The 15,927-nt window shown below is 36.2% G+C and overlaps 1 protein-coding gene across 3 annotated transcripts in view; it reads right to left on the bottom strand.

Annotated features, from left to right (window-relative positions):
- UBR3 (ubiquitin protein ligase E3 component n-recognin 3) overlaps positions 1-15,927 on the bottom strand; it is a 312,264-nt gene that overhangs the window by 205,425 nt on the left and 90,912 nt on the right. For all 3 annotated transcript variants that reach the window (XM_036747217.1, XM_036747219.1, XM_036747218.1), the window contains exons 7-8: positions 6,305-6,435; positions 2,810-3,038 (exon numbers count right to left, since the gene is read on the bottom strand). In XM_036747217.1, the coding sequence (XP_036603112.1) occupies positions 2,810-3,038; positions 6,305-6,435 (360 nt within the window). The remainder of the gene's footprint in view (positions 1-2,809; positions 3,039-6,304; positions 6,436-15,927) is intronic.

The raw sequence follows: 15,927 nt of genomic DNA, 5'->3' as shown, positions 1-15,927 counted from the left end.
CTTTATGAGAAATCAAGATATTATAAAACAGAACCAAAAGAATGAAAAAAATGGAAGACAATATGAAATATCTCACTGGAAAAACCACTGACCTAGAGAATAGATCCAGGAGAGATAATTTAAAAATTATTGGACTACCTGAGAGCCATGATCAAAAAAAGAGCCTAGATATCATCTTTCAAGAAATTATCAAGGAGAACTGCCCTGATATTCTAGAACCAGAAGGTAAAATAGAAATTGAAAGAATCCACAGATCGCCTCCTCAAAAAGATCCCAAAAAGAAAACTCCTAGAAATATTGTTGCCAAATTCCAGAGTTCCCAGGTCAAGGAAAAAATAATACTGCAAACAGCCAGAAAGAAACAATTTGAGTATTGTGGAAACACAATCAGGATAACACAAGATCTAGCAGCTTCTACATTAACGGATGGAAGGGCTTGGAATATGATATTCCAGAGGTCAAAGGAGCTAGGATTAAAAGCAAGAATCACCTACCCAGTGAAACTGAGTATAATACTCCAGGGCAAAATATGGACTTTCAATAAAATAAAGGACTTTCAAACACTCTTGATGAAAAGACCAGAGCTGAATAGAAAATTTGACTTCCAAATACAAGAATCAAGAGAAACATGAAAAGGTAAACAGGAAAGAGAAATCATAAGGGACTTACTAAAATTGAAGCATTTTGTTTACATTCCTACATGGAAAGATGATGTTTGTAATTTATGAGACCTTTCTCAGTATTAGGGTAGTTGAAGGGAATATGCATATATGTAGACACAAGGCACAGGGTGAGTTGAACATGAAGGGATGATATCTAAAAAAAAATAAAATTAAAGGGTGAGAGAGGAATATATTGGGAGAAGGAGAAAAGGAGAGATAGAATGGGGTAAATTACCTCACATAAAAGTGGCAAGAAAAAGCAGTTATAATGGAAGGGAAGAAGGGGCAGGTGAAAGGAATGAGTGAATCTTGCTCTCATCAGATTTGACTTAAGGAGGGAATAACACACTCAACTGGGTATCCTACCCTATAGGAAATTAGGGGGGAAAGGGATAATGGGGGCGGGGGAGGGGGCGTGGAGGAATGACAGAAGAGAGGGCAGATTGGAGGAGGAGGAGGCAGTCAAAAGCAAACACTTTTGAAAGGGGACAGGGTCAAGGGAGAAAATTGAATAAAGGGGGACAGGATAGGATGGAGGGAAATATAGTTAGTCTTTCACAACGTGACTACTATAAAAGTGTTTTGTATAATGATACATGTGTGGACTATGTTAAATTGCTTGCCTTCTCAAGGAGAGTGGGTGGGGAGGGAATAAGGGAGAGAATTTAGAACTCAAAGTTCTACAAACAAATGTTCAAAAAAAAAAAGTTGTTTTTACATGCAACTGAGAAATGAGATATACAGGCAATGGGGTATAGCAATCTATCTTGCCCTTAAGAAAGTAAGGGGAAAGGAGATGAGGTGGAGGGAGGGGAGGGAGTGGGGTGACAGAAGAGAGGGCAGACTGGGGAAAGGGGCAATCAGAATATATGCCATCTTGAGGTGGGGGAGGGTAGAAATGGTGAGAAAATTTGTAGCTCAAAATCTTGTGGAAATCAATGTTGAAAAATAGAAATATTAAATAATAAAAAATAAACTAAAATAAAACGAATGTACCAATCATCTCCTCAAAGAAACCCTGAAAAAAAAATCCTAGGAATTTCATAGGCAAAATACAGAGCTACCACACTCTTTCTCTTCCAAAAAAGTACAGCAAGCAAACAAAAACAAGTTCAAATACCAACAAACCATAATGATCACACATGAACTACACTGAGTGGCTACTGCTAACCAACTGTAAATAAAGCACGGGTATAAGGCTTACAAATAATGTTCACACTTTAGATGATGATAAAGCCCAAGCTGTTTTTACCTTATTCTGAACTCCACTACAAGTCTAAACCTAGAAATGTCAGTTTTCATACCTGAGAGGGACCATATATGGAAGCAATCAAAAAGTCTCAATGGTAAAGTTTTAATTCTGCTATCCTTTTTTGTTTCTTTAAGTCTAGCAGAGTAAGCCTGATAAAAAAGCAGTAATAGAAGGTATATGTGAAAAAAGTACAGTGATGAAGGCATAAGAAGAAGAATTCAAAGAGAAAGCTTAGAGACACAGAGATATAAAAGAATTAGAAAGAACATGGCAGGTAAATTAGAAATACATGTGTTAAAAGTCAATATAACATATGTCTGCCAGAGAGAAAAATATAAAAGAAATAAAAGCAGAAAGAGACACTCTAGCAGACAAAGAGAACATTGTATATTAGGGGGTGGAAGAAGGAAGGAGAAGGAACAACGTATTCAAATCCGAAGACCACTGGGCTCAGCAAGCAAAGGATCTGGATCTGTCCAGCTTGGACATTTCCTGGCTGTAGAATCCTGGGCAAATCACTGCACTCTAAACCTATGTCATGACTGGTAAAACAAAGAAAATGCTTATACAATTTGGGATTGTTGCAAAGGGTGATCTGCAAAGCTTCAAGTAGAATAAAGAATTCTAGGATCATAAATTTAGAACTTGGAAGGGTTTTATGAAATCATCTAGTAAATCCAATACCTTCATTTCTGAGAGAGAAACTGCAACCAATAGAGGTTAATTAAATGATTTGGCAAAGGCCATACATCTAATGAGTCTAAGAAAAGTTGGTCTCAAGTTGTCTGACACTCCTGCTGTTACACCAATAAAACTGAAAATGGGAGCTGTTATAATTACAAAAGTATAAAAGTAGAATTTACAACAACAAAATGGGCACTGAATGTGATTTTACCTTGTAGCTCACTTTTAATAAGGCAACTTTCCATCATGTACAATAGGACAGTGACCATGATATCCAGCAACTGGCATTCTTCTGTTACTTGTCTCGCTAGTTCTTCATTGCTGAATAGCTGAACACTAATATGCACAATTCTGTTAGACATCGTGTCTGATTCATGACTTTTCTTCAGTGTTTTCATAATAAAAGCATAATGCTGGACAAAGGTTTTCGTAAAAGCAATCTGAAAAAAAAAGGATTCAGGTTTTTTATTTTTTTATTTTAAAAAACTATTCCCAACACATAATATTTGTAATCATTATTATATAATAGTGCTGTAAAAACATTCCAAAGTTGTAAAGATTAAAGAATAGTTTAAGATTAAAGCCTGAGCAACTGCTACCTTCATGATGTATGAATATAAGATACTCCTTCTCTTTGTTCACAAATCTCTAGCAACAACATGCAATGGAATAAGTTTCTATCATCTACTTTATGACCATCAGAAGTCCAATCCAATACTTCAATCAACAGCAGCAGTGATATAGTTTAATTCAGCAGCACAGTGAATCAATCTGATTACTCTAAAAAAAATAACCTATTTTCCTTTCATCTGAGAATAGGCCATGAATACCAAAAAAGTACATTGCAATATTGCCTCCATGCCATCTGTACTTTTCCTATTTCAAAAGTCTCTATAAATTTCCTATTTCACATCATTCACTTAGTAGATGAAACATACAAAAGAATGGGACTACCATTTTAAGGTTCATTTCCAATAGACTTCACTGCCTATACAATAAGAACTATAAAATACCAGTTTTCTAAATTAATTTATTTTCATATATTGTTATTCAATCGTTCAGTCATGTCCAACACTTTGTGATCCCACAGAGCATTTTCATATAACTTGGTGCTTGAAATTTATTCCAAAAGAGTCTATTTTATACTGCCATAATTATATTAAGTCAATTATTTAATACGAATCTTTTAAAGAAACAAATAATATAGCAAATACTATAAAGAAATTTTCTAATGCAAGGATCAAATTTTATGGCCACATTTTTGCTTTGTATTTACTGTACAGTCAACTTGCAATTATCTTAGCTAACGGAAGACAGCACTAGCTCATACAACTAAAATTCACTAGTCATTTATTAAATTGGTTTAGGCAAAGTTTCCACAGCAGGAATACTACCAAGGAAGCCACAATTTGGCCCCACACCAGAGAGGAAACAGCCGGATACTAGAAATTGTTCTGAAGTAATATTCTCCTTCCCTTCTACCTCATCCCCACCAAAAAAATCCCCACACTAGTTCTTCAGGAGCTAATCAACATGAAACAGGAGTTCATCTATAAAACTCCAGGCTTAAAGTGAATCTGTTGCTACAGTACACGGATTATACGACACAACCTACTGGAAAAAAAAACTAGGAGCCGACTAGTTTACCAATTTTCTAAGCATAACAGACACAATTTGATCAATATTAAATAAATAATTTTTTTCTTTTTATAATAATGCTATACAATACATAGGATTTCTCTGTGAACACTCAGCTTCCAAATGTATCTTATCCATAAAGCATAAACTATTCAGTCAAAAGTTACTTGATTCAAGTTCCTTTATCATACCTCTGACAGATACCAAAGAATTAAAGTCTATTTTTCACAAGCTAAAAGAAAAAAAATGCTTGTTTAATTGAACTTAAACATTAATTTAATCACTAAATTTGTATAAGACAATTGTATAAGTTTTCTGTATGATTTATTATATGGTATAAGTCTTTAGAAATCTCTTTTGTCATAAAGAATCTATAGGAATAGTAAATGAACTATAAGTGGAAGTATTTGAATAATAATTCCTCTTAAACAAACAGGAATGACAAAAAACTATTTCTTTATAAAAATCCCTCAGAATATCTACTATACCTTGAGATTCTTTCTAATTAAAAAATAAAAGTTGTCAATAGCATTTAATATTGGAAATCAGTCGGTACTTTCAGCTTTGTATTTATAAAATGTGATTTAAAGCAATGACTATATAGAAGAATGAGCCCATCCCCATGATAAAAAATGTGATGTAATCAAATCTCCATTATTCAGGGACTGACCTAATTTGTGAATTCCTTAGTCCTTTTGTTTTCAATCCTTCTTCCTCCCCCCACTGCCTACCACTGGCCATTATTCATCAATATATTCACTAGGCAACAGAAAGGAAAAGAAATTGATTCATTTGATGGCTCAACTAAAACATTTAATGGAGGAGAATGAAGCTATTGCTTAAAATGACATTTTGATTTTATATGTGGATTTCTATTATCCATGCTAGTATCTCATCATCTCTCCTCACTCTGCTCCCCTAAGACTGAAATGACCTTGAATCCTGAAAGGAGTTCAATATGTAATTATTAATTGAAAATATTTAAGAAAATAGATGAAAGTATCTCATACAAAGGAAGCAGAAAGGAAAAAGAGAATATGTGATCTAAAAGCATAAAGGTAATTTGTTGCCAAAACCAATGAGACAATGAGAGAATGATGTAAATAAACATTTCTCTTAACATCAATGAACTAATGGGTCTCTTCAAATTAAATATGACTTAAAATGTTTAAAGAAAACAGAATGACATTTTTTCCTAAACACTCTCCATTTCTAGAACAATTTATTTTTACCTATATAAACTAGCTTAAAAGAGTAAGTGTTCACCAATTCAAGTAAACTATCTGAATGTTAATCTGAAAGTTTGAAGAGGCAAATTCGAATTTATTTTTTCATAAAACAATTTACGTATAATCATAATAGCTGAAGCAATTCTTCCACAGCACTTCACATTTCTATTCATCTGCTTTTCCATACATGCTATGGCAGCTAACTTTTCTAAATTTTCCCATTTCTTGCTTTCCCTTTCATGAGGCGCTACCTAACAAACCATCATTATTTCATCTGTAGGACCTATAACAAATCAATGGCATAGACCACAAACTTTACATTGGCACCAAAAAAAAATTTTATATCCTTCATCTGTTTCTGTTGCCAAAGCAGAGGTAGCCAATAAAAAGAGTTGCATTGCCAAACTTCCAAAACACCAGCATCAGATATGTAATCTCATATTTTCAAAGAGATGAGATGAGGAAGGTGGAGTTAGGTACCTAGGAGAATCTGAGGTGACAGGACCATGAGGATACAGATAAAAAGGACTATTAAAGATCACCACAGTTAGCAACACACAGGTTCTCCCCAACTTAAGGAGATATTAAACTGGAACTCTAGTGGTGTGCTACACACAGCTTTGATTGCATTCATTACCTCTGATTTAACAGGTAAAAATAAGTTAACACATGTACTGTGTCTTAAAGTGTGGTGTCAGTTGTCACACATTCAATACAATAAAGCATCCTCAATGCTAAGATATCATCATAGGTCAGAAGTATAAAAGTGAAAGAATATTAGTAGTGAAAAGGAAAAGAAGAGAGAGAGTACAAATTTAGAAAGGAAAAATTTAAGATACCTTATAATCTTGATCTGGTAGCATGTTGAGTAAGAAAGTTACCATCTTTTGTGGAAATTCATATTTTATAGTCCAAAATAATAATTCTTCTAGAAAACTTTTATGTTTCAAAACATCCATAATAGATTGATCTGTACAGAAAGGAAAATTTTTTACCATAAAGATTTAATGGCCCCAATGCATTTCAACTGCTTTACATTAAAATTAACACCACATTTAAAGTGCTTTACCTTAAAATTAATGTTATTAAACATAAAGAATATTTAAATATCTAAAAATCAGCATCTTGTCAATACATAACTATTAGACACTGACTTCTATAAACTTCAACCAAAATATATTAACATAAATAAAAATACTGATATCTTGTAAAATAAAAATAATTTATTAATATAATTAGAAATTTATGTCACTGAACTTTATCTGAGTCTTGAGAATCAAAAATGAAAGTTCTAGTTCTTCAGAACTATTAGCAAACTAACAAATAATGTTCAAAATTAAGCCAACTCATAGCATTCAAAATTATTTTAAAACAAACTAATTTCAAAGGTTACAAGAAAGCATACTACCAACCATAATAGAGGTTGTTTTTGAAGCCAACAACCAAAAGAAATTTTTCCCCTTGGTTCTATAATCATCCTGAATAATGCTAAAACTATAACAAAGGCCATGAGTCATTAGCAACATGACTAAGAAATTATTTCCTTAAAGAACATCATTGATGTTTCTTTCATTTGTATTTCAGTAACAGATTAAAGACTTTCCTTTGGTCTGAATATTTTTCATTTTTTGACCAGTTATTTTTACTTTTTTAACAAGTAGATCCTTATTTAAAAGTGGAAAACTGCTAAAAGATTTTTTCTGAAAACTAAAAATTTCAAAACTAGTTATCTCTGTGACTTCTTCATTAAAACCCGGAGAATACTTTCACATAGCTTAATTTTATAGGATTTGCTTAAATTCTGTTCCTTTATGCAAAATTTTGCTGAAAACCTCCCCGTATAAATGATTAACTCTACAACTGTCTTAACTGTATTGTTTAACAAAGCTCAATTTTAAGCCTCTATTTTATAGTGTCCCTTTTTATTTTGTTTTCTTGGTTTAGTTTCTTTAGTTTTACAAGTTATATTTATTTTTTAAAAGCTTTTTTAAAAAATCAGTCTTGTTTATACTACTATACAGAAGGCCAAGCTATTTTCTGCTAACAAGATATGGACCTATTATATTACCCCAATTATTGTGAAAAACTGGGAAAGAAAGTATGCTACAAAATTCCACTTTGAAACAGATATTTTAATATCTAAACTATGGAAGGACAATGCAAATAAAGAGAATTATAGAACAGTATCATTTGTCAAAATCAATTCAAAATTTTTCAATAAAATCCTGGCAAAGAGACAAGAGTGACTTATTCAAAAATTATTCACTAATATAAAGTTGTATTTACACAAGAGATAGAAAGATGATTCAACATTAACTGTGCATATTCATACTGAAAAGAAAAACATCCCAAATTATATGATATCAATAGATGTTTAAAAAAAAGCTTTTGCTAAAGTACAAGTAATTTCTTCTTTAAAAAACGAACCTACAAAGCACAGTCATAGAAAGGTCTTTTAAAATGTGATTTTAAAGTACCTATCAAAACTAAAAATTAGCATTATTCCAAGAGAGAAATTCCAGATGCTTTGCCAATCAACACCACAGCAAAGCAAGGAGAGACCATTTCCCAGCTCTAATTTGACAAATTTAGAAATACTAACATTAACAGTAAGACAAGAGATAATAATTAAAGTCATATAGGGGATATAAAACTATCCCTATTTGCTGACAACATGATCATTTACTTGGAAAATCCTGAAGAAACACCAAAGAAACAGACAGTTAATACCTTCAGAAAAGCATCAGAATACAAAATAAATTCAGAGAAATCAACAGTATTTTTACATAGCAACAAAAAATGCAAGGAGAAGCAATATAGGGAAATTTCATTCAAAATAATTCTACAAATTGTATAAAATATATGGAATGTATAGAATATGTGGAAGCTGCCAAAGCATGCTGAAGACCTAGACAGAAACAATTTTAAAATAATCCTTAAAGAACTCAGAGTGAATTAGGTAACTGGAAGGATATTTAGTACTCACGGCTGATCCATGACAATGAAATAAAAATTATACGATCTAAATTAATTTCAAAGTTTAACACTGTAGCAATCAAACTACCAAATGGACTCTTAGTAGATCAAGAAAAAAATAACAAGATTCATTTGGAGAAATGAAAGATCTAAAATATCAAGAAAAATAATGAAGATAAATAGGAATGAAAGGAAAATTGCACTTTCAAAATACATAAGGTAGTAATCATCAAAAATATTCAGTACTGGTTAAAAAGTATATTGATCAGTGAAACAGACCAAATAAACAAGAATCAGAAATAAATGAACTGAATAATCCACTGTCTGATAAACTCAATAACACAAATTACCTGATAAAGAACTCACTATTTGACAAGAATTGCTTATAAAACTGGAAAGAAATTCAAACTTAAACCAATATCTTACAAATATCCCACAATAAACTCAAAATGGACACATGACCTGAATGTTAAAGGTTATGTCACACAGTCATAAAAAACACTGAGGCCAATCAGTTCGAGTACCCAGATCAGCTATAGCTGCAGGGTGAATTACAAACCAAATAAGGAATAGAAGTGGTCACAAAAGATAAAAAAGATTATTTTTGCTCACATGTAACTGAAAAGCTTTATCATGAACAAAAATAATGTAACTAGGATAAAAAAGGAAGCAGTGTATTGGGAAAGAATCTTTGTATCAATTATCTCTGATAAGGGTCTGATATAATAACAACAGTAATAATAGCTAGCATTATAGTTTTAAGGTTGTAGCATGTTTACAAAGGTTATCTCAGTTTATCCTCACATCAACTCCGGGGGGCAGGTGCTATTATTCCTATCTTACAGATTATGTAACTGAGGCAGACAGCAGTTAAGTGACTTACCCAGGGTCACACAGCTAGTAAGCATCTGAAGCCAAATATGAACCCAAGTCTTCCAGGTCCAGCACTTTATACACTGCACCACCTAGCTACCTTGGTATACACCAGGTACACTAGCAAACAACAGAAATATACAATATAAAACAAAAAGCCATTCTCCAATGAATAAGTGGTCAAAAAATAAGAAAAAGTTTTCAAAATAAGAATTGTCAACTATTAATAACCATCTGAAAGAACATTCTAAACTACTAATAATAAGAGAAATATCAATCACAACAAGTGAGAGGTTTTATCTCACACCCAGCAAATTGGCCACTGGGAATACTCAGTGTTGGAGGGCTTGTGTAGTAACACACACCAATGTACCATTGGCAGAACAGTACACTGAAATGTCCAGTCTAAAGGGGCAGCTAAGTAGTGCACCAGCCCTGGAGTGAGAAGGACCTGAATTCAAATCTGGCCTCAGACACTTGACACACTTACTAGCTGTGTGACCTTGGGCAAGTCACTTAACCCCAATTACCCTGCCTTCCCCCCCCCCCAAAAAAAAGAAACAACCAGTCTGGAAAGTAACTTAGAATTATACTGAAAAAGTAACTAAAATTAAAATAAATGCCTTTTGATTTAGTGTTCTCACTGAGGGGCTTAAATTCCAAGGTGATCAATGATTTTTAAAAAATGTCATATGAACACTGAAATACACAAGGAATATTTTTTGTAGTAGCAAAGAACTGGAAACAAAGTAGATGCTCATTGACTGGAAAAATGCTATACAAGTCATGGCACAGGAATATATGTCACTTCACAGACAGCATCCTCAGATAAGAAGACCTCAAGCTAGCCACCTTGAGCCTTTCAGCTCCTGCTTAGTATTTTTCCCCTGAGGAAAAGCTACTAGAAGTGAATCTGGGCATCTCCCCATTGCCCTAAAGTAGCCACTTTCATCTGTTGCCAACCCAATTTCCCAATTGGGATGTGTAGAACCTCCAGTGCAAAGAGCAACCCTCCCTTTGAATTGAGGCCTCCCATCTCCTGTTGCACTTGTCCTTTGAGGGTAGATGAGTAGCACATCTCCAGTCAATGAACATTGTCACACCTGATCATACTCTTCACATCCCAGTGACATTGAACTCCTGTAGATCATCATTCCAAACTCCATTCCACACTACCACCTGATTCCTCATTCTCCCTCTTATGCCCTCTTACTCCAAAGTTTCATTCTAACTCCACCCAGCCCTTCCACTGTGCCCTCTGGAATGTCCATTCCCTAGGTAACAAATTTCCCCTCATCTTCAATCTATTCCTCTCCCACTCCTTCCATCTACTAGTTCTTGCTGAAACCCGGTTTTCCCTTAATGAAAGCCTCCCTAGCTACCCTTTCATTCAGCCTACACTTTCATTAACTCTTCGCAGCTCACTGGTAAAGAATGGGGAGTTGGAATACTCCTTGCACCCCATTGTGACTTCCAGGTTTTCCCCTTTCCTTCATCATTTAGTAACCTCTCTTCCTTTGAGATTCATGCTCATATCTACCACCCAATCAAAATCCTGGTAGCTATTGTCTACAGACCTCCAAGTCACTCCTCCATTCCTTCTTCAATGAGTTCAATACCTGGATCACAATTTTTCCCTCTTCCTCAACTCCTGCCTTCCTACTAAGGGACTTCAACAGAAGGATTGATTCTCCCTCAAATACCATAACCACTCAGTTGCTCAGCCTACTCACTTCCCATGAGCTACTCCTTCACCCCACCTAAGCCACACACAAATAGGATCATATCCTTGATCCAGTCATCATCCACAAATGCACCACCTCCACATTCAAGAATTCTCAAATCCCCTTATCTAACCATGATCTAGTAGCTTTTCACCTCTCTCTCTCTCTCTCTCTCTCTCTCTCTCTCTCTCTCTCTCTCTCTCTCTCCCTTCTCTTATATAATTTTACTCTTCATCCACACTATGACCTCTAATCCCTTGATCCCTCAATTCCATTCCAGGCCATCTCCCCTGCATGAACCACTCTCTTGTCTTCTCCCCATCTTGATTCCTCAGGGAAAAAACTCAAATCTACACCATCCTCCTCTCTTGAGTCCCTGGCCCCTGCATCATACTGCCTATTACACCCAGTCAAGCTTCAGCCTTGGATAATTCCCACCATTCATTGCCTTCCTGCCTACACATATCCATTTGAAAGAAGGTGGGGTGGGGGGGGAGAGAGAGTCAAGATGGCAGAGGAAAAGTAGGGACTTGTTTGAGCTCTTCCCCAAACGCCTCCATATTAATGTAAAAAATGATTCTAAACAAACCCTAGAGCTACAGAACCTACAAAATGACAGAATGAAACAAGTTTCCAGCCAAAGACAGTCTGGAAGTACACTGGAAATTTCTATTACATGGTGCTAGAAGCAGAGCACAGCCCAGCATATTCCTCACTGGCATAGACTGGGCCAGAGCAGACCGGGCAGAACAGGCCTCAGAGCACTAAATTACTGGTAACTGTGGCAGTTTCCAGACTTCTCAACCCACAAACAATAAAGACAACTTAGCAAGTCAGTGGGAAAACTCTGCTGGACGAAGACAATGGTCTGGCCCCAGCCGGGGGGGGGGGGGGTAGGGGCAGCATCTGATTCTAGAGCTCCAGGCCCACAGTCAGTGGGGGGGGATCAACTGGCTGATCAGAACGAGAGTACAAAGATCTCCCTGCTGGTGCTGAGGAAGGATTCTCTTGCTTTGCCCTGCTTGGATCTGGGTCACAGTGCTAGGTGGACCTCATGGGGTGAGGAGGAGTTCTGGTGTGGCAGAGCTTGTGGCAGCTGTGGAAAGGGAATCCTCCTCACAGTTCCAAGGCAGAAAACACAGCTTGTGGTCACTCACAGACCAGACCACAGGCCGGGAGAGGAGTAAACACTTCTCCTTTGATCATACCACCTTAGAAGAACTGAAAATGTACCAGTGTCTATAAGCAGCTCTGAAAACAGCTGTGCAAAACCCTGAAGTTTAGGATACAGCACTCTCCACTCTGGAAGTAGAGTCATACCTTGACAGAGCTTAAAAGTCAGGTAATTGGCTGGGAAAATGAGCAGAGAGGGTAAAAAAATGAGACTACAGAATCTTACTTTGGTGACAAAGAAGATCACAACATACAACCAGAAGATAACAAAGTCAAAGATCCTACATCAAAAGTCTCCAAGAAAAAGATGAATTGGTCACAGGCCATGGAAGAGGCCAAGAAGGATTTTGAAAATCAAGTAAGAGAAGTACAGGAAAATTGAGAAAAGAAATGAGAGTAATGCAAGAAAATCATGAAAAACAAGTCAATAGCTTGCTAAAGGAGAATCAAAAAAATATAAGAAAATAACACTTTAAAAAAGAGACTAACCCAAATAGCAAAAGAGTTCCAAAAAGCCATTGAAGAGAATGACTTAAAAAGCAAAATTGGCTAAATGGGAAAGGAGGTCCAAAAGCTCACCAAAGAAAATAATTCCTTAAAACTCAGAATGGAGCAAATGGAAGCTAATGACTTTATAAGAAAACGAGAAATTATAAAACAGAACCAAAAGAACGAAAAAATAGAAGACAATATGAAATATCTCACTGGAAAAACCACTGACCTGGAAAATAAATTCAAGAGACATAATTTAAAAATTATTGGACTACCTGAAAGCCATGATCAAAAAAAGAGCCTAGACATCTTTCAAGAAATTATCAAGGAAAACTGACCTGATATTCTAGAACCAGAAAGTGAAATAGAAACTGAAAGAATCCACCAATCTCCTCTTGAAAAACATCCCAAAAGGAAAACTCCTAGGAATATTGTAGCCAAATTCCAGAGTTCACAGGTCAAGGAGAAAATATTACAAGCAGCCAGAAAGAAACAATTTGAGTATTGTGGAAATATAATCAAGATAGCATGAAATCTAGCAGCTTCTACATTAAGGGATCAAAAGGCTTGGAATATGATATTCTGGAGGTCAAAGGAGCTAGGATTAAAACCAAGCATCACCTACCCAGCAAAACTAAGTATAATACTTCAGGGCCCAATATGGATTTTCAATGAAATAGAGGACTTTCAAGCATTCTTAATGAAAAGACCAGAGCTGAATAGAAAATTTGACTTTCAAATACAACAATGAAGAGAAGCATAAAATGATAAACAGGAAAGAGAAATCAAAAGGGACTTATTAAAGTTGAACTGTTTAGATTCCTACATGGAAAGATGATATTTGTAATTCCTGAGATCTTGCTCAGTTTTATACACACACACTCACACACACACACACACACACACACACACACACACACACGGTGAGTTGAATATGAAGGGATGATATCTAAAAATTAAATTAAAGAGAAAGGAATACATTGGGAGAAGGAGAAAGGGAGAGAGAAAAGGGGTAAATTATCTCACATAAAAGAGGCAAGAAAAAGCTGTTACAATGTAAGGGAAGAAGGGGTGAAAGGGAATGAGCGAACCTTACTCACACAGGATTTGGTTAAAGAAGGAATAACATACACACTCAATTGGGTATCATATCCTACAGGAAAGTAGGGGGGAAGGGGATAAAATGGGAGATGGTAGAAAGGAGGCCAGATTGGGGGAGGGGGTAGTTAGAAGCAAACACTTTTGAAAGGGATAGGGTCAAAGGAGAAAATAGAATAAATGGCGGGGGGGCGGGATAGGATGGAGGGAAATATGGTTAGCCTTTCGTAACATGACTCTTATCGAAGTGTTCTGCATAACGAAACATGTAGAACCTATTTGAATTGCTTGCCTTCTCAACGAGGGTGGGTGGGGAGGGAAGAAGGGAGAGAATTGGGAACTCGAAGTTTAAAAACAAATTGTTAAAAATTGTTTTTACATGCAACTGGGAAATAAGATATACAGACACTGGGGTTCAGAAATCTATCTTGCCCTATAAGAAAGTAAAGGGAAGGGGATGAGGGGGTGGGGTGGGGTGATAGAATGGAGGACAGACTGGGGAAAGGGCTAATCAGAATGCAAGCCATCTTGGGGGTGGGGGGATAGACATGGGGAGAAAACTTGTAACTCAAAATCTTGTGGAAATGAATGGTGAAATCTAAAAATAAGTAAGTTAATATAAAAAAAAAAGAAAGAAGGTGGAGGATTAATAATCATTCTAATCGAGTTCACTACAAATTTATGTTATAGAACATCAATTGGGCCTTAACTGCTGCTAGGCAATCCTGCTATACCTCTCTTATCAATTCATTCTCCCAATTTCCACAGTGGCTCTTCTAAACCTTTTCATTCCTCCTCAAACCTCCTATGATTCCCCCTCCTCCCACTCTCAGTGAAGAACTCTGCCTCATATTCCACAAGGAAAAAAAAGGCCATTTGCTGTGAACTCCCTCTACTCCTCTCTTCCTGCCCTCCTATCACTCAAGTGCCTTCTGTCACTTTCTTCTCCTTCACCCCCATCTCGAATGATGAAATGGCCTTACTCCTTACCAAGATTGATCGCTCTACCTGTTCAAGTGATCCTAATCTATCCCATCTCCTCCAACAGACTGCCTTCTCTGTCATCTCTACTCTTTTACTTATTTTTTCTGTATCTTTTTCTACTGGTTCATTTCCTACTACCTACAAATATGCCCATATCTCCCCTATCCTGAAAAAACGCTCAATTCATCCTTCCATCCCTATCATCCTTTTGCCCTCTGTAGCTAAACTCCTTGAAAAAGTCACATACAATAGGTTCCTCCACTTTCTCTCCTCTCACTCTCTTCTTCACCCCTTACAATTTGGCTTTTGATCTTATAATTTCACTGATAGTGCTCTCTCTGAGGTTACTAATTATCTCTTAGTTGCCAAATCCAATAGTTTTTTCTCATTCCTCATTCTCCTTGACCTCTCTGTAGACTTTGACATTGACAATCACTCTCTCCAACTTGATATTCTCTTCTCTCTAGATTTTCAAGACATGAATCTCTCCTGGTTTTCCTCCTACCTATCTGACTACTCTGTCTCCTTTACTAGATCCTTCTCTAGAAAATGCTCTTCTAACCATAGGTGTCCAGCAGGATTCCTGAGTCCTCTTCTTTTCTCCTTCTATACAACTTGGTGTTCTGATTAGTTCCCATGGACTTAATAATTACCATCTCTATGCTGATGTTTGTCAAATCTGACCTTTCCTGCCACAATCTCACAACTTATCTCCAATCCCATATTTCCAACTGCCTTTCAGACATCTTGAACTGGATGTCTAGTAGACATCTTAAACTCAACATGTCCAAAACAGAACTCATTATCTTTCCCCTTAAGCTCTCCCCAACTCTTACTTTCCCTATTATTTTAAAAAGCAATCTTCCAATCCCTCAGGCTCACAACCTAGGGGTCATCCTGGATTCCTCACTATCTCTCACCTCCTATATCCCAGTTGTTGCCAAGGCCTGTCACTTTTACCTTTGCAACATCCCTCAAATATGGCCCCTCCTCTCCTGTGAAACTCCCACCGTTCTAGTGCAGGTCCTCATCACCTCACACTTGGATTACTGCAATAGCCTGCTGGTGGGTCTGCCTGGGTTATCTCTCCCACTCCAATCCATCTTTGATTAGCCACTAAAGTGATTTCCTAAAACACAGGT

The sequence above is a fragment of the Trichosurus vulpecula genome, chromosome 2 (assembly GCF_011100635.1).
Source record: "Trichosurus vulpecula isolate mTriVul1 chromosome 2, mTriVul1.pri, whole genome shotgun sequence".
Lineage (NCBI taxonomy): Eukaryota > Metazoa > Chordata > Mammalia > Diprotodontia > Phalangeridae > Trichosurus > Trichosurus vulpecula.
The sequence above is the reverse complement of the archived record's forward strand: the minus strand, read 5'-3'. Positions and strand labels throughout refer to the sequence as shown.